At 42.7% G+C, this 25526-nt stretch overlaps 1 protein-coding gene across 1 annotated transcript; it reads left to right on the top strand.

Annotated features, from left to right (window-relative positions):
• The first annotated feature begins 778 nt into the window (after positions 1-778).
• On the top strand, positions 779-23932 carry LOC139539084 (signal transducing adapter molecule 2-like). Its single transcript, XM_071341823.1, has 14 exons — positions 779-956; positions 3611-3695; positions 7502-7577; positions 10412-10507; positions 13750-13896; positions 15678-15744; positions 15907-16108; positions 16319-16413; positions 16577-16659; positions 17567-17654; positions 17901-17955; positions 18222-18390; positions 22672-22832; positions 23132-23932. The coding sequence occupies exons 1-14, from the start codon at positions 917-919 to the stop codon at positions 23298-23300; spliced, it is 1533 nt and encodes a 510-aa protein (XP_071197924.1). The 5' UTR covers positions 779-916; the 3' UTR covers positions 23301-23932.
• Positions 23933-25526: the final 1594 nt, after the last annotated feature.

Below are 25526 nucleotides of genomic sequence, written 5' to 3'. Positions count from 1 at the left end.
GCCAAATGATCCTTTTATTTATTCAAATGTAGTTGCAATGCTATGCAAAACAGTTGAAATGCACTAGAGTTCCAAAAAAGTATCAATATTCCCCAAATATAGCATGTCTTTGCAGTGGGACTCTTATTCCCTCCCAAAATCAGCGTGCTGCCAGCATAATATAAAATATTTGTATAACTATCTCTGATAATATCCTGCTGCTAGTTGAACGGTAATCCCAATGCTAAGGAATCGGTCCACCAAATCAGGAAATGAAAGGCGTAAAGTGGGCCTGCACGGTATATTATGGGACTGTTTCGGCAGCGTTTGACTTTACCGTGAACAGTTTAGTTTAGTGCTTGTTTTGGCGCAAACTAAATATTGTATGCAAAGCCTATATTTCTAATTACAACAAATTATGAATATTGATCGGTGTGGCAATTTAGACCGATTTACTGCTGTTGCTGCATGACTTTTTGTGAGTGGCAATATACATCATGCTTTTCGAACCATTCCATTATTATTAAAGCCTTATCATAAAATAAAATTAACATTGGGATATTCTCATACGTACTTCTTCCTCCCTAGGGGTGGCAGTGTACACCGGGATTTTTTATTGGGTCATAAAATGTGTCTTTTTATCTGCCTGTACATGATACATTTGAATGCAGAAATACAGCAATGTTAAATGTACGCTCATTAATGATCTTAAAATATATATTAATAAGTGTCGATATGATTTCAGTTCTATTTATTTTCCATGTAATGCTCACAAATGTGTTCAGGCATTTTCGCAGCCACCTAAGTGTACGGAAGAGCAACTGGTGAAAGTGTACAGGGTTTGATGGATGAGCAAGGGATTTTTTTATATTCTTGAAATAAATATTCTAGCTACATTTTCTTTCTCAACAACGTCGGTTTATTTAAAGAAGTAGACATGCCTTTATTTGCGCAGAATCCATTCGACCAAGATGTTGGTAAGTTGAGCGCTTCATTTGGCATTTTGGTTCGGAGTGACCTAGCGTAACTACCGTAGCTTCGTACATAGCGAAACCTCTCGTCCGTGAGCTACCAATAACAACTAGCTAGCTAACGTTAGCCAGGCTACATGTCTGTAGCTAGCTACCTTGACGTTCTGATCAATTGTGAGATTATCCACATAGCTAGCTAGTTATGCGGTTTGGTAAACTCGGTAACTAGCTTGTAGCAGACAGTCATTGGTCAGACTTTGTGCTAGCTATGTTAGCTAGTAGCTAGTTGTTGTGTCATCACTTTATCGTAATGAACGATTTTCAATAACAAGACTGACTAAACTGCAACAAGCTCACACATTCAACAAGATCAACATTATCTAGCTAGTTAGTTAATTTAGCTTGATGCATTCATGAGTTGGGTTAGTTTTAAGTTTACTGAAAGGGAAGGAGGATCTTGTATGCAAACGTTGTATGCATATACTATACAGTGCATTCGGAAAGTATTCAGACCCCTTGACTGTTTCCACATTTTGTTACGTTACAGCCTTATTTTAAAATTGATTTAAACATGTTATCCTCAGTCTACACACAGTACCCCATAATGACAAAGCGAAAATAGTTTTAAAAACATTTTTGCCCCTCCAAAAAACGTATTTACATAAGTATTCAGACCCCTTTCTATGATAATCGAAATTGAGCTCAGGTGCATCCTGTTTCCATTGATCATCCTTGATGTTTTTCTGCAATTTGATTGGAGTCGACCTGTGGTAACATGATTTGGAAAAGCACACACCTGTCTATGTAAGGTCCCACAGTTGACAGTGCATGTCAGAGCAGAAACCAAGCCATGAGGTCGAAGGAATTGCCCGTAGAGCTCTGAGACAGGATTGTGTTGAGGCACAGATCTGGGAAGGGTACCAAAAAATGTCTGCAACACTGAAGGTCCCCAAGGACACAGTGGCCTCCATCATTCTTAAATATAAGAAGTTTGGAACCACCAAGACTCTTCATAGAGCTTGCCAAACTGAGCAATCGGGGGAGAAGGGCCTTGATCAAGGTGACCAAGAACCCCATGGTCACTCTGACAGAGCTCTAGAATTCATCTGTGGAGATGGGAGAACCTTCCAGAAGGGCAACCATCTTTGCAGCACTCCACCAATTAGGCCTTTATGGTAGATTAGCCAGACGGAACCTACTCCTCAGTAATAGGCACTTGACAGCCTGCTTGGAGTTTGCCAAAAGGCACCTAAAGACTCAGACCATGAGAAACAAGATTCTCTGGTCTGATGAAACCAACATTTAACTCTTTTGGCCTGAATGCCAAGTGCCACGTCTGGAGGAAACCTGGCACCATCCCTACGGTGAAGTATGGTGGTGGCAGCATCATGCTGTGGGGATGATTTCAGAGCCAGGGACTGGAAGACTAGTCAGGATCGAGGGGGAGATGAATGGAGCCATGTACAGAGAGATCCTTGATGAAAACCGGCTCCAGGACCTCAGACTGGAGCAAAAGTTCACCTTCCAACAGGACAACGACCCTAAGCACACAGCCAAGACAACGCAGGAATGGCTTCGGGACAAGTTTCTGAATGTCCTTGAGTGGCCGAGCCAGAGCCCGGACTTGAACTCGATATCTGGGTAGACCTGAAAATAGCTGTGCAGCAACGATCACCATTCAACCAGACAAAAGCTTGAGAGCATCTGCAGAGAAGAATGGGAGAAACTCCCCAAATACAGGTGTGCCAAGCTTGTAGCATCATACCCAAGAAGACCTGAGGCTGTAATCGCTGCCAAAGGTGCTAAAACAAAGTACTGAGTAAATTGCATGAATACTTTTGGTAAAGCGTTTTCAGTTGATTTATTTTACAAAGTCGTAAAAATATCTAAACTTGTTTTTGATTTGTCATTATGGGGTATTGTGTGTAGAATGATGGGGGGGAAAACGTCATACATTTTAGAATAAGGCTGTAGTGTAAAACAAAATGTTGATCAAGTCAATGGGTCGGATCACTTTCCCAATGCACTGTAGCTAGCTAACCCCCTCGAGGGTGAGCAGTTTAACCACCATCTTTGGAACAGATGCTCTCGTATCTCCAAGTGTCCTTGTAGCTACAATAATACAAATTTCACTCTGTACATAAATATGTAGTTAGCCATGTGTAATGGCTTTATCACAAATAAAATAGTCTATTGGTCGCGTACACAGATTTGCAGGTGCAGCGAAATGCTTGTTTCTAGCTCCCAACAAAAAGTGCCGTAATAAAAAATACCTACCAATCACATAATCCAGAAAGTAAAAAGAAAGCAATTAAGCCAGGCCCAGGATGTCGACATTTCTATTGAGTGACTAAGTAATAATACATATGGTCTGAGCAAATAAAAAAATACTGCAAAGTTGGCTAGGAGCTAGAAACACGGTGACTGTGCCATCTTGTATCACAAATCAGATACGGAATAATTGACTTTATTCCTAGTCTAGTCATACAACTTCCAGAATGATGTATTAACTGTCAATCCTATACAAATATAGTGGTGAACTAAAGCAATGAGAACTAGAGGTATAATATTGAGTTAATGTTGGCCCAACACACTACATGCCAACCACAGATTGTCTTTTCCCAACTAACCACATGTATCCTGGTGTACCACATTTTCAGAGAAAGCCACCAATGAAACCAATACAGTGGAGGACTGGGCTCTGATTATGGATATCTGTGACAGAGTTGGACAGACGCCCAATGGGTAAGTTGAAGTCCCGACTTCCTATTTCTAAAATATCAGCATTGTTTCAAATTATTATTTTTTTATACCAAAAATGAACAGGACAGGTTATTGTATGGGACAATATACAAACATTTGAGAAAGATCATTTGAAAAGACAATTGAGTACATTTGTTTTTGTTTCCTTTTTTTATTTTTATTAACCTTTTAACTTTGTTTCATCTTGATATGAGATGAACATGAATTAATTGAAGGTTATTTGTTGATGTACAAATCGAAATTTACCGATTTTAAGGTTGTCATTATTGGTGGGGTGGGTTCACGAGAAATGAGGTTCCTGCTGAACAAGTTATAATGCCACTGCTCTAAACTAACTCCAGGACTCAGGTTGAGGTTATTGGTTATGATTTTTTTTAAATAGCTATGGCATTGAATAGCAGTGACTCAAAATGCAATTCATATTCATATCTGTATGAAAAAGTATGCAGTCACCACTGGAATTTGCTCTGGATAAGAGTGTCTACTAAATGTAAATACAGTGTCTTCAGAAAGTATTCATACCCCTTGACTTATTCCAAATTGTTGTTACAGCCTGAATTCAAAATGGATTAAATATTTTTAAAATAAACATCTACACACACACACACACACACACACACAATACCCCATAATAACAAAGTGAAAACATGTTTGCAAATCTCTTAAAAATGAAATACAGATCTATTTTACATAAGTATTCAAACCCCTGATACTTTATAGAAATACCTTTGGCAGTGATTACAGCTTTGAGTCATCTTGAGTAATCTTGGGTTGTCTGTATCAGCTTTGCACATCTGAATTTGGGGATTTTCTCACATTATTTCTTGCAGACATTCTCAATCTCTTAAGCTAGATGGGGTGCGGCGGTCAACAGCAATCTTCCAAGATTTACCACAATGGGATTCAAGTCTGGGCTTTGGCTGGGCCACTCAAGGACTTTCGCATTCTTGTTCTGAATCCATTCCAGCATTGGTTTGGCTGTATGCTTGGGGTTATTGTCCAGTTGGAACGTACATCTTCGCCCCCAGTCTAAGGTCGATGCAGGTTCTCAAGGATTTGCCTGTATTTGGCTCCATTCATTGTTCCCTCTATCCTTACCAGTATCCTAGTCCCTACCTGCTGAAAAGCATCCCCATAGCGTGATGCTGCCACCACCATGCTTCACAGTAGGGATGGCATTAGGCGTGTGAAGAGCTGGGCTTGATTTTTTTTCAGACATGGCGCTTTGCATTCAGGCCAAAGAAGTTTTTCTCTCATCAGACCACATCTTTCGCCTTATGATCTGTCTTTCATGTGCATTTTTGCCATCTCCAAGCGTGCTTTTTTTCTCAGGAGTGGCGTCCATCTGATCACTCTCCCATAAATCCCAGATTGGTGAAGTGCTATAGAGTCTGTTGTCCTTCTGGCAGGTTCTGCCATCTCAGCCAAGGAACTCTGTAGCTCTGTAGTAATTGGGTTCTTGGTCACCTCCCTGACCAAGGTTCTTCTTGCCCGTTTGGCCGGACGGCTGGGTCTAGGCAGAGTCTGGGTAATTCCATATTTTTTCAATTTCCCAATGATGGAGACATCTGTGTTCTTGGAAACTTTCAACAATATAGAAATTGTTTTAAACCCTTCCCCAGATACAGTTGAAGTCATAAGTTTACATACACATTAGCCAAATACATTTAAACTCAGTTTTTCACAATTCCTGACATTTAATCCGAGTAAAAATTACCTGTCTTAGGTCAGTTCGGATCACCACTTTATTTTAAGAATGTGAAATGTCAGAATAATAGTAGAGAGAATTATTTATTTCAGCTTTTATTTATTTCATCACATTCCCAGTGGGTCAGAAGTTTACATTCACTCAATTAGTATTTGGTAGCTTTGCCTTTCAATTGTTTAACTTGGGTCAAATGTTTTGGGTAGCCTTCCACAAGCTCCCCACAATAAGTTGGGTGAATTTTGGCCCATTTCTCCTGACAGAGCTGGTGTAACTGAGTCAGGTTTGTAGGCCTCCTTGCTCGCACACGCTTTTTCAGTTCTGCCCACAAATGTTCTATACCATTGAGGTCAGGGCTATGATGGCCACTCCAATACCTTGACATTGTTGTCCTTAAGCCATTTTGACACAACTTTGGAAGTATGCTTGGGGTCATTGTCCATTTGGAAGACCCATTTGTGACCAAGCTTTAACTTCCTGAGTGATGTCTGGAGATGTTGCTTCAATATATCCACATAATTTCCCTCCCTCATAATGCCATCTATTTTGTATAGTGCACCAGTTCCTCCTGCAGCAAAGCACCCCCACAACATGATGCTGCCACCCCCGTGCTTCACGGTTGGGATGGTGTTCTTCGGCTTGCAAGCATCCCCCTTTTTCCTCCAAACATAACGATGGTCATTATGGCCAAACAGTTCTATTTCGGTTTCATCAGACCAGAGGACATTTCTCCAAAAAGTACGAGCTTTGTCCCCATGTGCATTTGCAAACCGTAGTCTGTCTTTTTTATGGCGGTTTTGGAGCAGTGGCTTCTTCCTTGCTGAGCTGCCTTTCAGGTTATGTCGACATAGGACTCGTTTTACTGTGTTTATAGATACTTTTGTACCTGTTTCCTCCAGCATCTTCACAAGGTCCTTTGCTGTTGTTCTGGGATTGATTTGCACTTTTCGCACCAAAGTACGTTCATCTCTAGGAGACCGAACGGGTCTCCTTCCTGAACGGTTTGACGGCTGCGTGGTCCCATGGTGTTTATACTTGCGTACTATTGTTTGTACAGATGAACGTGGTACCTTCAGGCGTTTGGAAATTGCTCCCAAGGATGAACCAGACTTGTGGCGGTCTACAATTTTTTTCTCAGGTCTTGGCTGATTTGTTTTGAGTTTCCCATCATGTCAATCACAGAGGCACAGAGTTTCAAGGTAGGCCTTGAAATACATCCACAGGTACACCTCCAATAGACTCAAATGATGTCAATTAGCCTTTCAGAAGCTTCTAAAGCCATGACATCATTTTCTGGAATTTTCCAAGCTGTTTAAAGGCACCGTCAACTTAGTGTATGTAAACCCCTGACCCACTGGAATTGTGATACAGTGAATTATAAGTGAAATCTGTCTGTAAACAATTGTTGGAAAAATTACTTGTGTCATGCACAAAGTAGATGTCCTAACCGACTTGCCAAAACTATAGTTTGTTAACAAGAAATTTGTGGAGTGGTTGAAATACGAGTTTTAATGACTCCAACCTAAGTGTATGTAAACTTCCGACTTCAACCGTATATGCTTCATCACAATTCTATCCCTGAGATCTAAAGACCGTTCCCTGGACTTCATGGTCTAGGTTCTGCTTTGACATGCCCAGTCAACTGTGGGACCTTTTTTAAATAGACAGCTGTGTTTCATGTCCAAACAATTGAATTGGCCACAGGTGGACTCCAATCAAGTTGTAGTGACATCTCAAGGACGATCAAAGGAAATTGGATGCACCTGAGCTCAATTTGGAGTGTCATTATGTAAATTAGATTTCTGTATTTCAGTTAAAATAAATTAGCAAAAATGTCTAAACTTGTTTTCACTTTGCTATTATAGGGTATTGTGTGTAGATGGGTGAATTTTCAATTTTTTTTAATCAATTTTGAATTGCAGCTGTAACACAACAAAATGTGGAATAAGTAAAGGGGTATGAATACTTTTTGAAGGCACTGTAACTGTATATTGAAGATGGTATACTTTTGGAAAACTCATGTCGGAATAACCTTCTACTTGAGCCATAATAACCATGTCTCTACCTGCCATTCTTCTCCCAGAGCCAAGGACTGCTTGAGGTCCGTGATGAAGCGAGTCAACCACAAGGTCCCACACGTTGCCATGCAGGCCCTCACCGTGAGTTCTTTATTGTGTTATTCAGGACACCTGGAGCAAAAGCTGCATATCATTTGGTAGACCGTTGAAAAACCTACTGCTTAACTGTGTAACAGGTTTTATTATACATGAATAAACCGATGTCAATAGAGAAATAGTCTGCATAGGGTGTGGGGTTAGTGTAAGGTCAGGTGTTTTAGTCTCAGCATGGTGTCAGGCCCTGGAGCTTGTTTAGTGACTGCGATCATAGACACAGTTAATGAGTCATGAATCCTGCTATGGGATGGATAGCAGAGTTTAAACAATTTGCTTGTATAAAGTCTGAGTGTGAATTTCTTGGTTCAGACTAGAGGTCGACCGATTATGATTTTTCAACGCCGATACCGATTATTGGAGGACCAAAAAAAGCCGGTATCGGCCTTTGAGTGTCATCTGATGAAGATCATCAAAGGTTAGTGATTAATTTTATCTCTTTCTGCTTTTTGTGACTCCTGTCTTTGGCTGGAAAAATAGCTGTGTTTTTCTGTGATTTTGCGGTGACCTAACATAATCGTTTGTGGTGCTTTCGCTGTAAAGCCTATTTGAAATCGGACACTTTGGTGGGATTAACAACAAGATAACCTTTAAAATGGTATAAGATACCTGTATGTTTGAGGAATTTTAATTGAGATTTCTGTTATTTGAATTTGGCGCCTTGCACTTTCACTGGCTGTTGTCATATCATCCCATTAACGGGATTGCAGCCATAAGAAGTTTAAATAAAGGTGTAAAAAATAAAATAAAATCTGCAAAATCGGTGTCCAAAAATACAGATTTCCGATTGTTATGAAAACTTGAAATCGGCCCTAATTAACTTCTTATGGCTGCAGTCCCGTTAACGGGATCGATATGACAACAGCCAGTCGAAGTGCAGGGCGCCAAATAAAAAAAAAACAGAAATCTCATAATTAAAATTTCTCAGACATTCATGTGTTTTATATCATTTTAAAGGTAATCTTGTTGTTAATCCCACCAAAGTGTCCGATTTCAAATAGGCTTTTCAGCGAAAGCACTACAAACGATTATGTTAGGTTACCACAAAACCACAATAACCACAGCCATTTTTTCCAGCTAAAGATAGCTTCACAAAAACCAGAATAGAGATTAAATTAATCACTAACCTTCGATTATTTTCATCAGATGACACTCATAGGACTTCATGTTACACAATACATGCATGTTTTGTTTGATTAAGTTCATATTTATATAAAAAAATCTGAGTTTACATTGAGGCGTTAGATTCACTAGTTGCAAAAACATCAAATGACTTTGCATAGCCACATCGTTTCAACAGAAATACTCAACATAAATATAAATGATAATACAAGTAATACACATAGAATTATAGATATACCTCTCCTTAATGCAACCGCTGTGTCAGATTTAAAAAAAACTTTACGGAAATATAAACCATGCAATAATCTGAGACGGAGCTTAGATGATTAGCCAAATTAGCCACCATGTTGGACTCAACAGAAACCAGAAAATACATGATAAATGTTTCCTTACCTTTGATGAATTCATCAGAATGCAGTGCTAGGAATCCCAGGTCCACAATAAATGCTTGTTTTGTTCGTTCATGTCCGTTATTTATGTCAAATTAGCTACTTTCGAATTGTTTACCAAATACCCTAACCAAAGTCTCAAAGCGCGACCACTATAACGTGACGAAATGTCCAAACGTTCCGTTACAGTCAGTAGAAACATGGCAAACGATGTACTGAATCAATCTTTAGAATGTTGTTAACATACATCTTGAATAACGTTCCAATTGGAGAATTAAATCGACTTCAATTGAGAGATGGAACAGAGCTGCCTCTCTCGTGTGTTGAATGCATGGTCACCTCTTGGCACCTCATACTAAATTCTGTCTCCTTCGACCCCCCTTCTCATTAGAGTCATCAGACTTAGTTCTATTGACTGCTGACATCTAGTGGAAGCCGTAGGAAGGGAAAACCCATCCATATCTCTCTGTATTTTGAATAAGAGCTTGGTTGAAAATATGGCACCCCCATAAAAGATCCAAAAGCCTGCCATATGAGTTCTTTTAATCTCACAGACTTAATTCAAACAGTTTTAGAAACTTTTGAGTGTTTTCTATCCAATACTAATAATAATATGCATATATTAGCAACTGAGACTGAGGAGCTGGCCGTTTACAATGGGCACCTTTCATCCAAGCTACTCAATACTGCCCCTTCAGCCATAAGAAGTTAATCGGCCATTCTGATTAATCGGTCGACCTCTAGTTCAGACAGTGAGGCTGGTGGATCAAAAGTTCTCTGACTGTTGCCATAAGCCTCAGTGACACCCTCCAGTCTGACGTAATAAAGTATTTGGGAAGAGTGGTCCATCTCCTGCTGCTCTTGGCAGTTATAGAGCTCTGAGCTCGTAATTCTCCTGCTCTGGGTAGCCAGTCAACCAGAGTGTGATGATCCATGGCCCTGGATAAGTTTTTTTACTGCTTTGTTCTGTTCTCTCTGCTGCTTAGAGTTGTTATAGAGTGATGATGCTAAGCCTCAGACCATGTGATCCTTCTCTCTGACTCACCATTAGGGTAGATATTCACATGGCTGTTATATTTTTAGACCTCTCTCCTCACTCAGTCAACTTTAGCTCCCTCTGTCATAAAATCATGCATAATTTCAATGGCGTTACATTTATTAATGTTAATAAATGTTTCTGTTATTCAATTAAATGTGGATATGTGGAAGTGAATAAAAGCGTTAGGCTACTTCTCTTGCTGTAATGTGAAACTTCTACATAAATCATCTATACTGACTACTGTACTAACCTGGCTTTTCTCCTTGTTACAGTTGCTGGCTGCCTGTGTCAATAACAGTGGAAGAATATTTCACTTAGAGATCTGCTCGCGGGAGTTTGCCACTGAAGTCCGAACTGTGTTGAGCAGGGTACGGAAGCCGTCTCAAGTTTTTTCTTTTGCAATATTTGTGATGAATTTAGGATGTTCAGACTTACACACACGTGAGCAAGCATAACAATTAAATCAAATCAAATTTTATTTGTCACATGCGCCGAATACAAAATGCTTACTTATAAGCCCATAACCAACAATGCAGTTCAAGAAATAGAGTTACTCAAATACTAAAATATTTACTACATAAACTAAAGTAAAATTAAAAAGTAGCACAATAAAAACACAATAAAATAACAATAACGAGGCTATATTACAGGGGGTACCGAGTCATTGTGCAGGGGTACAGGTTAGTCAAGGTCATATGTACATTTTGGTAGGGGTAAAGTGACTATGCATAGATAATAAACAGCGAGTAGCAGTAGTGTAAAAACAAATGGAAGGGGGGGGGGTCAGTGTAAATAGTCCGGGTGGCCATTTGATTAATTCTTATGGGCTGTGGGTAAGAGCTGTTAAGGAGCCTTTTGGACCTAGACTTGGCGCTCCAGTACCGTTTTCCGTGCGGTAGCAGAGAGAACAGTCTATGACTTGGGTGACTGGAGTCTTTAACAATTTTTAGGGCCTTCCTCTGACACGCCTAGTATATAGGTCCTGAATGGCAGGAAGCTTGGCCCCAGTGACGTACTGGGCCGTACGCAGTACCCTCGGTAGCTTCTTACAGTCGGATGCCGAGCAGTTGCCATACCAGGCGGTGATGCAACCGGTCAGGATGCTCTCGATGGTGCACCTATAGAACTTTTTGAGGATCTAGGGACCCATGACAAATCTTTTCAGTCTTCTGAGAGGAAAAATGTGTTGTTGTGCCCTCTTTACGACTGTCTTGGTGTGTTTGGACCATGATAGTTTGTTGATGTGGACACCAAGGAACATGAAACTCTCGACCCTCTCCACTACAGCCCCGCCGATGTTAATGGGTGCCTGTTCAGCCCTCCTTGCCTGTAGTCCATGATCAGCTCCTTTGTCTTGCTCACATTGAGGGAGAGGTTGTTATCCTGGCATCACACTGCCAGGTCTCTGACCTCCTTATAGGTTGTCTCATCGTTGTTGGTGATCAGGCCTACCACTGTTGTGTCGTCAGCCAACTTAATGATGCTGTTGGAGTTATGCTTGGCCACGCAGCTGAGCTGTAGTCAATGAACAGCTTTCTCACATAGGTGTTCCTTTTGTCCAGGTGGGAAAGGGTAGTGTGGAGTGCGATTGAGATTGCGTCATCTGTGGATCTGTTGGGGCGATATGCGTATAGGACTGGGTCTAGGGTTTCTGGGATAATGGTGTTAATGTGAGCCATGACCAGCCTTTCAAAGCAATACATGGCTACCGACGTGAGTGCTTCGGGGTGGTAGTCATTTAGGAAGGTTACCTTAGCTTTCTTGGGCACAGGGACTATGGTGGTCTGCTTGAAACATGTAGGTATTACAGACTCTAATGTGCACTGTCCCTGTAAAAAATAAACTCAACTCGGGCAAGGAGAGGTTGAAAATGTATTTGAAGACAGAAGTCAGTTGTTACGCGCATGCTCTGAGTACACGTCCTGGTAATCCGTCTGGCCCCACGGCCTTGTAAATGTTGACCTGTTTAAAGGTCTTGCTCACATCGGCTACTGAGAGCGTTATCACACAGTCGTCTGGAACAGCTTGTGCTCTCATGCTTGCTTCAGTGTTGCATACCTCGAAGTGAGCATAAAAGGCATTTAGCTCATCTGGTAGGCTTGCGGCTGGGTTTCCCTTTGTAGTCTGTAATAGTTTGCAAGCCCTGCCACATCTGACGAGCGTCATTGCCGGTGTAGTAGGATTCAATCTTAATTCTGTATTGACGCTTTGCTTGTTTGCTGGTTCGTCTGAGGGCATAGTGGAATTTCTTTAAAGCATCCGGATTAGTCTCCCGCTCCTTGAAAGCTGCAGCTCTAGCCTTTAGCTCGGTGCGGATGTTGCCTGTAATCCATGGCTTCTGGTTTCGGATATGTACGTACTATCACTGTGGGGATGACATTGTGCACTTATTGATAAAGCCGGTGACTGAGGTGGTATACTCCTCAATGCCATTGGATGAAACCTGGAACATATTCCAGTCTACTAGCAAAACAGTCCTGTAGCGTAGCATCTGTGTCAGACCATTTCCGTGTTGAGCGAGTCACTGGTACTTCCTTTTTTAGTTTTTGCTTGTAAGCAGGAATCAGGAGGATATAATTATGGTCAGATTTGCCAAATGGAGGGTGAGAGAGAGCTTTGTTTGTGTAGTAAAGGTGGTCTAGAGTTGTTTGCACATGTGACATGCTGGTAGACATTAGGTATAACTGATTTAAGTGTGCCTCCATTAAAGTCCCCGGCCACTAGAGGCACTGCTTCTGGATGAGCTTTTTCTTGTTTGCTTATGGCCTTATACAGCTAGTTGAGTGCAGTCTTAGTGCCAGCATCGGATTGTGGTGGTAAATAGATGGCTACGAATAATATAGATGGGAACTCTCTTGGTAGATAGTGTGGTCTACAGCTTATCATAAGGTACTCTACATCAGGCGAGAAATACCTTGACTTCTTTAATATTAGACATCGCGCACCAGCTGTTATTGACAAGTAGACACCCCCCCCTGCCCCTCGTCTTACCAGACGTAGCTGCTCTGTCCTGCCGATGCACAGAATACCAAGCCAGCTCTATATTATCCGTGTCGTCGTTCAGCCACGACTCAGTGAAACATAAGATATTAGTTTTTAATGTCCCATTGGTAGGATAGTCTTGATCGTAGATCATCCAGTTTATTCTCCAGTGATTGCACGTTGGGCAGTAGGACAGATGGTAGTTGCGGTTTACCCACTTGCCGTTGAATTCTCACAAGGCAGCTCGACCTCCTCCCCCTGTATCTACGTATTTTCTTCACGCGAGTGACAGGGCTTTGGGCCTGGTCTTGGGAGAGCAGTATATCCTTCGCATTGGACTCAATGAAGAAAAGATCTTAGTCCAGTTGGAGGTGAGTAATCACTGTTCTGATGTCCAGAAGCTCTTTTAGGTCATAAGAGATGGTAGCAGCAACATTATGTACAAAATAATTTACAAACAATGTGAAAAAAACACACAAAATAGAGCTGGTTAGGAGCCCGTAAAACGGCAGCCATCCCCTCTGGCGCCATTATTATCATTCAGCTGGCTCTTTGTGTCAATGTTTTGTTTGTATCTACCTCTATCAAATAAGTAGCCTAATAATAATTATTACTATCCCCAATGCAGGCCCACAGCAAGGTGTGTGACAAACTGAAGGGGATGATGGTGGAGTGGTGTGATGGGTTCCAGAAAGATCCACAGCTCAGTCTGGTCAGTGCCACCATCAAGTCTCTGAGAGAGGAAGGGGTCGTCTTCCCATCCTCTGGGTCACAGGTAATGTAGTCAACAACCTATCGTCTATCACCCTAACCCAGTGTTGCCTCTATTATTGTATAGGCCAGGCAGTTTCCCCTCACTACTAACTCTGTTACCCCCTTCCTAAAATAGTTTGTTTTTTATTTGTTTCAATTGACAATGTTGGTGCCAGATGGCCTGGATGTGCCTCACCTGGAAAATAGAGCCGTTTGAACCGCAATGTCTTTAAAAAAAAGAAAGGTTTTATTATTTTTGACTTTTACCCCATTTTTTTCTCCCCAATTTCGTGATATCCAATTGGTAGTTAGTCTTGTCCCATCGCTGCAACTCACCTACGAACTCGGGAGAGGCGAAGGTCGAGAGCCATGCGTCCTCCAAAACACAACCCTGCCAAGCCGCACTGCTTCTTGACACACTGCTCGCTTAGCCCGGAAGCCAGCCGCACCAATGTGTCGGAGGAAACACTGTCCAGCTGGCGGCCGAAGACAGCTTGCAGACGCTTGGCCCACCAAAAGGAGTCGCTAGAGCGCAATGAGACAAGGAAATCCCGGCTGGCCAAACCATCCCGGGACCTGGACAATGCTGGGCCAATTGTGCGCCTGGGATCAAACCTGGGTCTGTAGTAACGCCCCAAGAACATATACTACCCACCACTGCGACCTGTATGCTCTCGTCACCAAAAACACTGGCTCCAGGTCATCGATAAGTCTTTGCTAGGTAAAGCTCTGCCTTATCTCAGCTCACTGGTTACCATAGCAACACCCACCCGTAGCACACGCTCCAGCAAATGACATCGCCGAAGTCAAGGATTGGTAGGATATTCAGTTTTACTAGGGTATGTTTGGCAGCATGAGTGAAGGATGCTTTGTTGCGAAATAGGAAGCCGATTCTAGATTTCATTTTGGAAATCATTTTGGAAGTCTAACCAGACACCTAGGTATTTGTAGTTGTCCAGATATTCTAAGTCAGAACCGTCCAGAGTAGTGATGCTGGACGGGTGGGTAGGTGCGGGCAGTGATCGGTTGAAGAGCATGCATTTTGTTTTGCTTGCATTTAAGAGCAGTTGGAGGCCACGGAAGGAGAGTTGTATGGCATTGAAGGTTGTCTGGAGGTTAGTTAGCATAGTGTCCAAAGAAGGGCCACAGTATACAGAATGGTGTCATTTGCTGCTGGTGATTCTCTGATTCACCTCTACGCAGGAGTGACATCATTGATGTATACAGAGAAAAGAGTCGGCCCGAGGATTGCTCCCTGTGGCACCCCCATAGAGACTGCCAGAGGTCCGGACAACAGGCCCTCCAATTTGACACACTGAACTCTGTCTGTGAAGTAGTTGGTGAACCAGGCGAGGCAGTCATTTGAGAAACCAAGGCTGTTGAGTCTGCCGACAAGAATGTGGTGATTGACAGAGTCGGAAACCTTGGCCAGGTCGATGAATACAGCTGCACAGTGTGGTCTCTACAAAACGTAAATGAATAACCGATTTCTTATTTTAGATGAATTCTGACGCTATGGCGTCTCAAGATGGACAAACAGTACTATTGCTGCTTTTTTCATGTTTTTCAAGCAAGGTCTTTTAAGGGAGTATGCAAGCACATTAGTTTGGTTCACCTAGCCGAGTTTGGGTTAGCCGAACCAAAGCATGCTGACGCCTTTACTCGCTCTGTTTACTACCAAAATACTGCCTGTAAAGCCTGTAGTACTTATCAATCCCTACAGGTGGCACCACAGTCACAGCTAATCCCAAATCCCCTCTGCTCTGGAAGGCTTCTCTCTAACCAAACACCTCTTATCAACAGGGGTCCAGCCTAAAGGGCACCACTCCTGCTGTTAGTAAACCATCTGACGATGACGACCTGGCCAAAGGTACAAATAATATTAGATTCTAGAATACCACATCGTATTACATTATGAATTGTGCATGTTGATGAATGAATTAATACATTTATTAGACACATTAAAATCATTGAGAATGACGCAGTGTATTTAAATTTTGTTCCGCTGCCTCTGTCCTCCTCCCATCTGCAGCCATCGAGCTGTCCCTGCAGGAGCAGAAGCAGTATGTGGAGGCGCGACCCCTCACCGTGACCGCCGACCCCCCCTTCAATACCAACGGGGGCGGGGGTAGCAGGGACTCCCGGAAGTTGCGGGCGCTCTACGACTTTGAGGCGGCCGAGGACAACGAGCTCACCTTCAAGACCGGAGAGCTCATCCTCGTCCTGGACGACAGGTAGCTGACGACATGCTGCTATGGAAACCTGGCTCTGACCCCCCCTGCTGTGATGACCCATATGATGGCCTACTGTATAGGCAAATATGGGAACAAAAGTTCTTCAGTTACATGTCTGTTGTTTTGCAATGCATGCATTCATTTAATTTATAATGGGAAGTGTTTACTTACAAGAATGTTTTAACTGATTTAACCATGTTGATGCCACAGTGACCCAAACTGGTGGAAAGGAGAGAACCACAGAGGAGTAGGTCTCTTCCCGTCCAACTTTGTCACGACCAACCTCAACACTGAGCCTGAACTAGGTACGTTTCCCCGCTTTATCCTGTCCAGTACCATACCTCACTCTTGTACCACCATAGTCCTTCTAGTCTAGTGTTTGGTTTCATGTTTTAAATCCTGACTCTAAAGTGGCTCTGAATAAGAGCATTAGCTAAATGTGTAAAATGTAAATCCCTCTCCTAACAGTAACGTATGTAGAGAAGACACCAGCCCCGGAGGAGCCCAGCATAGAAGCCAACGTAGAGCCTGAGCCTGTCTTCATAGATGAGGTGGGTGGTTCTACGTACCGGACCTACTGCATGACTGTCCATACATGTAGTCCTAAATCATGTTATATCATCATGTATCTTTTCTTCTTAGATATAATCAGTCCACCATCAGTTTTGATCGTTTGGCCATTGAAAACCCTCTTCATCAGTCTGTCAGTTGTAACTTAGTAAAATGTTTAGAATGGTTAATAAAGTCTAACATTGCTTGTTATACAAAGTTGCAATGTAACATCGTATAATAAGAATCTTTCTCCCACCTCTCCCCCTCTCTCATCCCCACCTCTCCCTTTTTTCTCTCTCTCTCTTCCTCCCCCTTCTCCCCCTCAATCATCCTCACCTCTCTTCCTCCCTCTCTCTCATCCCCACCCCTCTCTTCCTCCCTCCCTCTCATCCCCACCCCTCTCTCTCTCATCCCCACCCCTCCCTCCCTCCCTCTCATCCCCACCCCTCTCTCTTCCTCCCCCCCTCTCTCTCATCCCCCCCCCTCTCTTCCTCTCTCACTCATCACCCTTTTCTCTCTCTTCCTCCCTCTCTCTTCCTCCCTCTCTCTCATCCCCACCCCTCTCTTCCTCCCTCCCTCTCTCTCATCCCCACCCCTCACTTCCTCCCTCCCTCCCTCTCTCTCATCCCCACCCCCATCTCTCTTCCTCACTCCCTCTCTCATCCCCACCCCCCTCTCTCTTCCTCACTCCCTCTCTCTCATCCCCACCCCCTCTCTCTTCCTCACTCCCTCTCTCATCCCCACCCCTCTTCCTCCCTCTCTCTCATCCCCACCCCTCTTCCTCCCTCTCTCTCTCTCATCCCCACCCCCCTTTCTCTTCCTCTCTCTCTCATCCTCACCCCTCTCTCTCACTCTTCCTCTGTCTCTCCCCTCTCTTCCTCCCTCTCCCCACCTCTGTCTCTGCAGGAGAAGATGGATAGAGCGCTGTATCTGCTCCAGAACACAGACCCTGCTGATGCAGCACCTGACTGCCAAGAGCTGGTCCAACTGGAGGGTATAAAACGATGACTTAATGCTCTGATAAATCCTAGTAGCCATGTAGCCACAGCCATGCCCACTGACACTGCAGTTGGACTATTTTCTAACACACACACACACACACACACACACACACACACACACACACACACACACACACACACACACACACACACACACACACATTGTAGTTGGCTTGACCACTGTACTCACATTGTTTTTGTCTGTTTAGCCTCACCTTATCAATGCTTTACCCATCCAGGTGCTTGTGAGCAGATGAATCCAATGATTGATGACAAGCTGGAAGACATTGACAGGTAAAATTCATAATGTAATTCATAATGGACTATATTTTCAATTGCATGTCAGAGTTTTATTTATATTGGTTAGGCATATATGTTGTACAGAGTTATTCAAATTGTATGTAGTTATACATACTTGATATAGTTCATATTGACTATATATATATATATATATATATATGTATCTGGATGATCGCTACGATCATCAGTCTTTGTCCTACTAGTGTCGTGATGACCTCTATCTCCACCCCTCCCACTCTCTCTCCCTCCCTCCCTGGCAGGCAACACTCTGAGCTGTCTGAGCTGAATGTGAAGGTGCTGGAGGCCTTGGAGCTCTATAACAAACTGATGAACGAGGCACCGTTCTACACAGCCTACTCCAAACTGCAGTCCCAGCAGCAACCGCAGCAGCAGCCCCAATACGCACCTGCCTCCCAAGTCCCCATTCAGGTCAGGAGAAACAAACTATCTAACCACTGTCACATACACTACATGACCAAAAGTATGTGGACATCTGCTCGTCGAACATCTCATTACAAAATCGTGGACATTAATATGGAGTTGGTCCCCCCCTTTGCTGCTATAACAGCCTCCACTCTTCTGGGAAGGCTTTCCACTAGATGTTGGAACATTGCTGCGGGGACTTGCTTCCGTTTAGCCACACGAGCATTAGTGAGGTCGGGCAATTAGGCCTGGCTCACAGTCGGCGTTCCAATTCATCCCAAAGGTGTTTGATGGAGTTAAGGCCAGTCAAGTTCTCCACACTGATCTCGACAAACCATTTCTGTATGGACCTCGCTTTGTGCACGGGGGTGTTGTCTTGCTGAAACAGGAAATGGCCTTCCCCAAACTGTTGCCACAGTTGGAAGCACAGAATCGTCTAGAATGGCATTGTATGCTGTTACGTTAAGATTTCCCTTCACTGGAACTAAGGGCCCTAGCCCGAACCAGGAAAACAGTCCCAGACCATTTTTCCTCCTCCACCAAACTTTACAGTTGGCACTATGCATTGGGGCAGGTAGCACTCCCCTGCCATCCACCAAACCCAGATTTGGCCGTCGGACTGCCAGATGGTGAAGTGTGATTCATCACTCCGGAGAACGCATTTCCACTGCTCCAAAGTCCAATGGTGGTGAGCTTTACACCACTCCAGCCGACGCTTGGCATGGTGATTTTAGGCTTGTGTGCGGCTGCTCGGCCATGGAAACCCATTTCGTGAAGCTCCCGACAAACAGTTCTTGTGCTGACGTTGCTTCCAGAGGCAGTTTGGAACTTGGTAGTGAGTGTTGCAACCGAGGAGATACCATTTTTACACGCTACGCGCTTCAGCACTCAGCGTTCCCGTTCTGTGAGCTTGTGTGGCCTACCACGTCGTGGCTGAGCCATTGTTGCTCCGAGACGTTTCCACTTCACAATAACAGCACTTACAGTTGACCGGGGCAGCTCGAGCAAGGATTTTTTTCCCCCAAACTGACTTGTTGGAAAGGTGGCATCTTATGACTGTGCCATGTTGAAAGTCCTTGAGCTCTTCAGTAAGGCCATTCTACTGACAATGTTTGTCTATGGAGTAGAGGTCGACCGATTAATCAGAATGGCCGATTAATTAGGGCCGATTTTAAAGTTTTCATAACAATCGGTAATCTGCATTTTTGGACACCGATTATGGCTGATTACATTGCACTCCACGAGAAGACTGCGTGGCAGGCTTACTACCTGTTATGCGAGTGCAGCAAGGAGCCAAGGTAGGGTGCTAGCTAGTATTAAACTTATCTTATAAAAAAACAATCAATCTTAACATAATCACTAGTTAACTACACATTGTTGATGATATTACTAGTTTATCTAGCTTGTTCTGTGTTGCATATAATCGATGCGGTGCCTATTAATTTATCATTGAATCACAGCCTACTTCGCCAAACGGGTGATATAACAAGCGCATTCGTGAAAAAAGCATTGTCGTTGAACCAATGTGTACCTAACCGTAAACATCAACGCTTTTCTTAAAATCAATACACAAGTATATATTTTTTTACCTGCATATTTAGTTAATATTGCCTGCTAACATGAATTTCTTTTAACTAGGGAAATTGTGTCACTTCTCTTGCGTACTGTGCAACAGAGTCCGGGTATATGCAGCAGTTTGGGCCGCCTGGCTCGTTGCGAACTGTGTGAAGACCATTTATTCCTAACAAAGACCGCCAACTTCGCCAAACGGGGGATGAGTTTAACAAAAGCGCATGTACCTTACCATAAACATCAATGCCTTTCTTAAAATCAATACACAGAAGTATATTTTTTTTAAACCTGCATATTTAGTTAAAAGAAATTCATGTTAGCAGGCAGTATTAACTAGGCAAATTGTGTCACTTCTCTTGCGTTCATTGCACACAGAGTCAGGGTATATGCAACAGTTTGGACCGCCTGGCTCATTGCGAACTAATTTGCCAGAATTTCACCCGTTAGATAAAATACGGAACGGTTCCGTATTTCACTGAAAGAATAAACGTTTTGTTTTCGAAATGATAGTTTCCGGATTTGACCATATTAATGACCTACGGCTCGTATTTCAGTGTTATTATATTATAATTGAGTCTATTATTTGATAGCGCAGTCTGACTGAGCGGTGGTAGGCAGCAGCACGCTCGTAAGCATTCATTCAAACAGCACTTTCCTGCGTTTGCCAGCAGCTCTTTGCAATGCTTCAAGCATTGCGCTGTTTATGACTTCAAACCTATCAACTCCCGAGATTAGGCTGGCAATACTAAAGTACCTTTTAGAACATCCAATAGTCAAAGGTATATGAAATACAAATGGTATAGAGAGAAATAGTCCTATAATAACTACAACCTAAAACTTCTTACCTGGGAATATTGAAGACTCATGTTAAAAGGAACCACCAGCTTTCATATGTGCTCATGTTCTGAGCAAGGAACTTAAATGTTAGCTTTTTTACATGGCACATATTGCAGTTTTACTTTCTTCTCCAACACTTTGTTTTTGCATTATATTTACCAAATTGAACATGTTTCATTATTTATTTGAGACTAAATTGATTTTATTTGATGTATTATATTAAGTTAAAATAAGTGTTCATTGTTCATTCAGTATTGTTGTAATTGTCATTATTACAAATATATATATATATATATACAGTGGGGAGAACAAGTATTTGATACACTGCCGATTTTGCAGGTTTTCCTACTTACAAAGCATGTAGAGGTCTGTCATTTTTTATCATAGGTACACATCTAAAACAAAATTTCAGAAAATCACATTGTATGATTTTTAAGTAATTCATTTGCATTTTATTGCATGACATAAGTTTTTGATCACCTACCAACCAGTAAGAATTCCGGCTCTCACAGACCTGTTCGTTTTTCTTTAAGAATCCCTCCTGTTCTCCACTCATTACCTGTATTAACTGCACCTGTTTGAACTCGTTACCTGTATAAAAGACACCTGTCCACACACTCAATCAAACAGACTCCAACCTCTCCACAATGGCCAAGACCAGAGAGCTGTGTAAGGACATCAGGGATAAAATTGTAGACCTGCACAAGGCTGAGATGGGCTACAGGACAATAGGCAGGCAACTTGGTGAGAAGGCAACAACTGTTGGCGCAATTATTAGAAAATGGAAGAAGTTCAAGATGACGGTCAATCACCCTCGGTCTGGGGCTCCATGCAAGATCTAACTTCGTGGGGCATCAATGATCATGAGGAAGGTGAGGGATCAGCCCAGAACTACACGGCAGGACCTGGTCAATGACCTGAAGAGAGCTGGGACCACAGTCTCAAAGAAAACCATTAGTAACACACTACGCCGTCATGGATTAAAATCCTGCAGCGCACGCAAGGTCCCCCTGCTCAAGCCAGCGCATGTCCAGGCCATCTGAATTTTGCCAATGACCATCTGGATGATCCAGAGGAGGAATGGGAGAAGGTCATGTGGTCTGATGAGACAAAAATAGAGCTTTTTGGTCTAAACTCCACTCGACGTGTTTGGAGGAAGAAGAAGGATGAGTACAACCCCAAGAACACCATCCCAACCGTGAAGCATGGAGGTGGAAACATCATTCTTTGGGGATGCTTTTCTGCAAAGGGGACAGGATGACTGCACCGTATTGAGGGGAGGATGGATGGGGCCATGTATTGCGAGATCTTGGCCAACAACCTCCTTCTCTCAGTAAGAGCATTGAAGATGGGTCGTGGCTGGGTCTTCCAGCATGACAACGACCCGAAACACACAGCCAGGGCAACTAAGGAGTGGCTCCGTAAGAAGCATCTCAAGGTCCTGGAGTGGCCTAGCCAGTCTCCAGACCTGAACCCAATAGAAAATCTTTGGCGGGAGCTGAAAGTCCGTATTGCCCAGCAACAGCCCCGAAACCTGAAGGATCTGGAGAAGGTCTGTATGGAGGAGTGGGCCAAAATCCCTGCTGCAGTGTGTGCAAACCTGGTCAAGAACTACAGGAAACGTATGATCTCTGTAATTGCAAACAAAGGTTTCTGTACCAAATATTAAGTTCTGCTTTTCTGATGTATCAAATACTTATGTCATGCAATAAAATGCTAATTAATTACTTAAAAATCATACAATGTGATTTTCATTCTAGTAATGTTGGTTGTATAGTAATGTATAGTTTAGTGGAGTAATGCAATGTACACTGTACTATGAAATGTGTTTTACCCAATTTGAACTTTCTCTTTTTGCTCCCCCCCTCCCTCTCTCAGGGTTACCCAGGTCAGCCTGGTGGTTCCTACATGCCTCCAGGGATGCCCCAGGGCCCCCCAGCCCAGCAGGCCTACATGGGCTCTGACCAGCCCGGACCCCTCCACTCACTCCCCCCTAACGTCACATCTCCCAACGGTCAGCCAGCACAGCTTCCTTACAGGTAAGCCTCGTACTTTACAGGGTTACACGTTTTCTCGGTATACCAGTACTTTACAGGGTTGCATGTCTCCTTTGTATACCAGCCTTGACTAGGAAACTAGCTAGCTAAATGGCAGCCATTTTGTGAGGCCATTCTTGTGTCTGCATGTTTGTGTTTTGAGACATCCCACTAGTGGATTTGTGAGTATTACATTTTTGGGGGTGGCATTGCTCCTGTGTTAAGAGTGTTAAATGTCTCTCTTAATGCTTGTGTTAGGTAGTAGGTAGCTAATATTGTACCATTCTGTCTCTTCACCGCAGTGTACCATATGCACCTGCCGGATACCCTCCACAGATGGGTGTGGCCCCACAGATGGACATGTCGGCCTATCAGAACGCCAACCTGCCTCCAGCCTCCTATCAAATGGCTGCTCCATCGCAGCAGGCCCCACAGCAGCAACAGGCCTACTATCAGCAGCCTCTCCTATAAAGGCAGGCCGTGCAATACTATCAGGGCTGTCTGAGTGAGCAGCAGCATATCCCCACCAACAGACACAGTACAATGACACAATCCTCCCCCTCTTTTGTCCTTTATGAAAAAATTATGGCAATGGTATGAGGTATGCCTGTGTAGGCTTGTGTCCCAACTGGCAACCTATTCCCTATGTAGTGCTCTACTTCTGACCAGGACTCATAGAGCTCTGGTCAACAGTAGCACACTATTTGGGGAATAGAGAGTCATTTGGAACACCCCTAGATTGTCACAAAGGTCAGTGTCTGTCTGAGAGGTGTGGAGACCCACCGGAGGAGACCAAATGCCAACCTACCACCCACCACGGCCTGTTTGGAAGGGATGAATGTTTTGAAACAGTGTGTGAAATAAGTACTTTTCCTTGTCTTGATTTGCCTCTTTAAAACAGTTAAGGGGGCAGCTCATCAGCTGATCATTTCCAACCTGCTTCATTAATGTTGTGTGTATTTGTCCTTGTTCAGAGATATCTTTTGTTTGTTTTGTTTTTTTAATCATCTTCTATTTTTAAATGTTTGTTTTTCTGTTCACCGTCTGGTTTGGTGTCTGTCTGTCTGTCTGGAGATCAGTCCAAATGAAGGAACCCATGACTGGCCAGGACCAGGGTTCGAGTCAAACATTTTACATTGTCAATTCGAAATGGAATTGACCCCAACCCTGGCCAGGACTTTTCTATCCCCCTCTCTCTAACAGCGTCATCCACTTCAGTTGACCCTTCTTGGAGCCAACGGTTATGGAGTGCTCTAGGTATAAGTCTTTTTGTGCTATAATCAGTACCATGTTTTATTAGATACTATGGTACAGTTAGAGATTAGCTTCCCATACACTGCCTGCCTTGCAACACTGTTTAGGTGTTTAATATGTTCTAGGAGTGACACGTTTTATCACTTTCATTTGTGTGCAACTTAAAGGTGATTTTGTTATGAAATTAACTGAGAAGTCATTGTTAAATACATTTAGAATTGTGACCATGCAGCCTTTCCAAATTACTGCTATTGTAGGTTTAGTGCACATTTTCATACACAAATCCCTTTTTTAGTAATGCAAATGTAATCTAGCCTGGGTGCCTGTCTGTTTCTACTCTATTGCCAACTCCTTATGGAATTTGTCATGTTTGCCTTGACAATGACTACAATGCAGTTGGCAAGACAGCATAAACAGATCTGGGACCAGGCTAAATGGAATCTTCAGATGATATGGTTGTTGATTAACAACATTCATGTGCCAAAGCTCTTGGCAACTTGGTAGATGTCCTAATATATCTTGAGTAACAAGTTGTAATAGATTGATTGGGAAATGAGCCAAGTCCTAGCTATATCTTTCTATGGTCCTTCTTCATTCACTCTTCTGTTGAAAAGGCTTTTGACCATAGACGTTAGTAATAGATGTTTGTAATTATTAAATTATTATCGGTGTGCTTTTCATGTTTCTGGGCTGTAGGAGGTCACGTTTTCATATAAATCTTTTTATGGAAATAATGGGTATCTTTGGTATGGCTGTTTGCTCTGCATTTGGACCTTTAATTAGAAATTGTAAATGACATCACTTGTATATTATCTTTCTCTGGATTATATCCATATGATCAGATATTATTTTATGGATTATAAATGTAAGGTATACTTTCCCCTTTAATACTTTTTGGTTTTACTTTATTTGTGTCAGAACAAATGGCTACCGTGACCAACAGTTAGAACTGTCTCATTGGTCTTTATTGATAAATGTGTGAATTGTACAAAGTTTTATAGCTAGAGAACTGTTTGGCCTAAAATGTTCATCTGAAATTAATGAAACTGTTGGGTGTAACCGAGGACCAGATTTATTTACTTTTTCCCCCCCTTTAGCTGGATAGTCTACTCTGACTAAAATAATAACTGTGTACACTTTATTTTTTCTTTATCTGCATCTGAAAAGGTGTTGTATATTAGATGTAAAATATCTTCTGGCATTGTCGGTAGTGCACCTTAACTTTGTAAACATTTTATTTACCACTGGATGCCTTGTTTTCTTTAGAAATAAAATAAAAGTGGAAACATCTTTGGGAAAGGAATTGACCCTGAAGCTGCTGTATATCTAGAACTCTATATATTTAAAAATATTCCAGGGAATGTTCCCATTCAGTACTACCGATTTATTATAACTGACTCCATGTTTTGTTACTTCAAGATTTCTCTGTGTTATCATTGTAAA

The sequence above is a fragment of the Salvelinus alpinus genome, chromosome 14 (assembly GCF_045679555.1).
Source record: "Salvelinus alpinus chromosome 14, SLU_Salpinus.1, whole genome shotgun sequence".
Lineage (NCBI taxonomy): Eukaryota > Metazoa > Chordata > Actinopteri > Salmoniformes > Salmonidae > Salvelinus > Salvelinus alpinus.
This window is presented reverse-complemented; position numbering and strand designations above follow the sequence as displayed.

Coding starts and splice junctions, on each gene's coding strand:
- LOC139539084 (XM_071341823.1), top strand. CDS start 917: ATGCCTTTATTTGCGCAGAATCCATTCGACCAAGATGTTG. Junction 3,696..7,501: donor GTTGGACAGACGCCCAATGG/GTAAGTTGAAGT, acceptor TTCTTCTCCCAG/AGCCAAGGACTGCTTGAGGT. Junction 22,833..23,131: donor CCAGCACAGCTTCCTTACAG/GTAAGCCTCGTA, acceptor TCTTCACCGCAG/TGTACCATATGCACCTGCCG.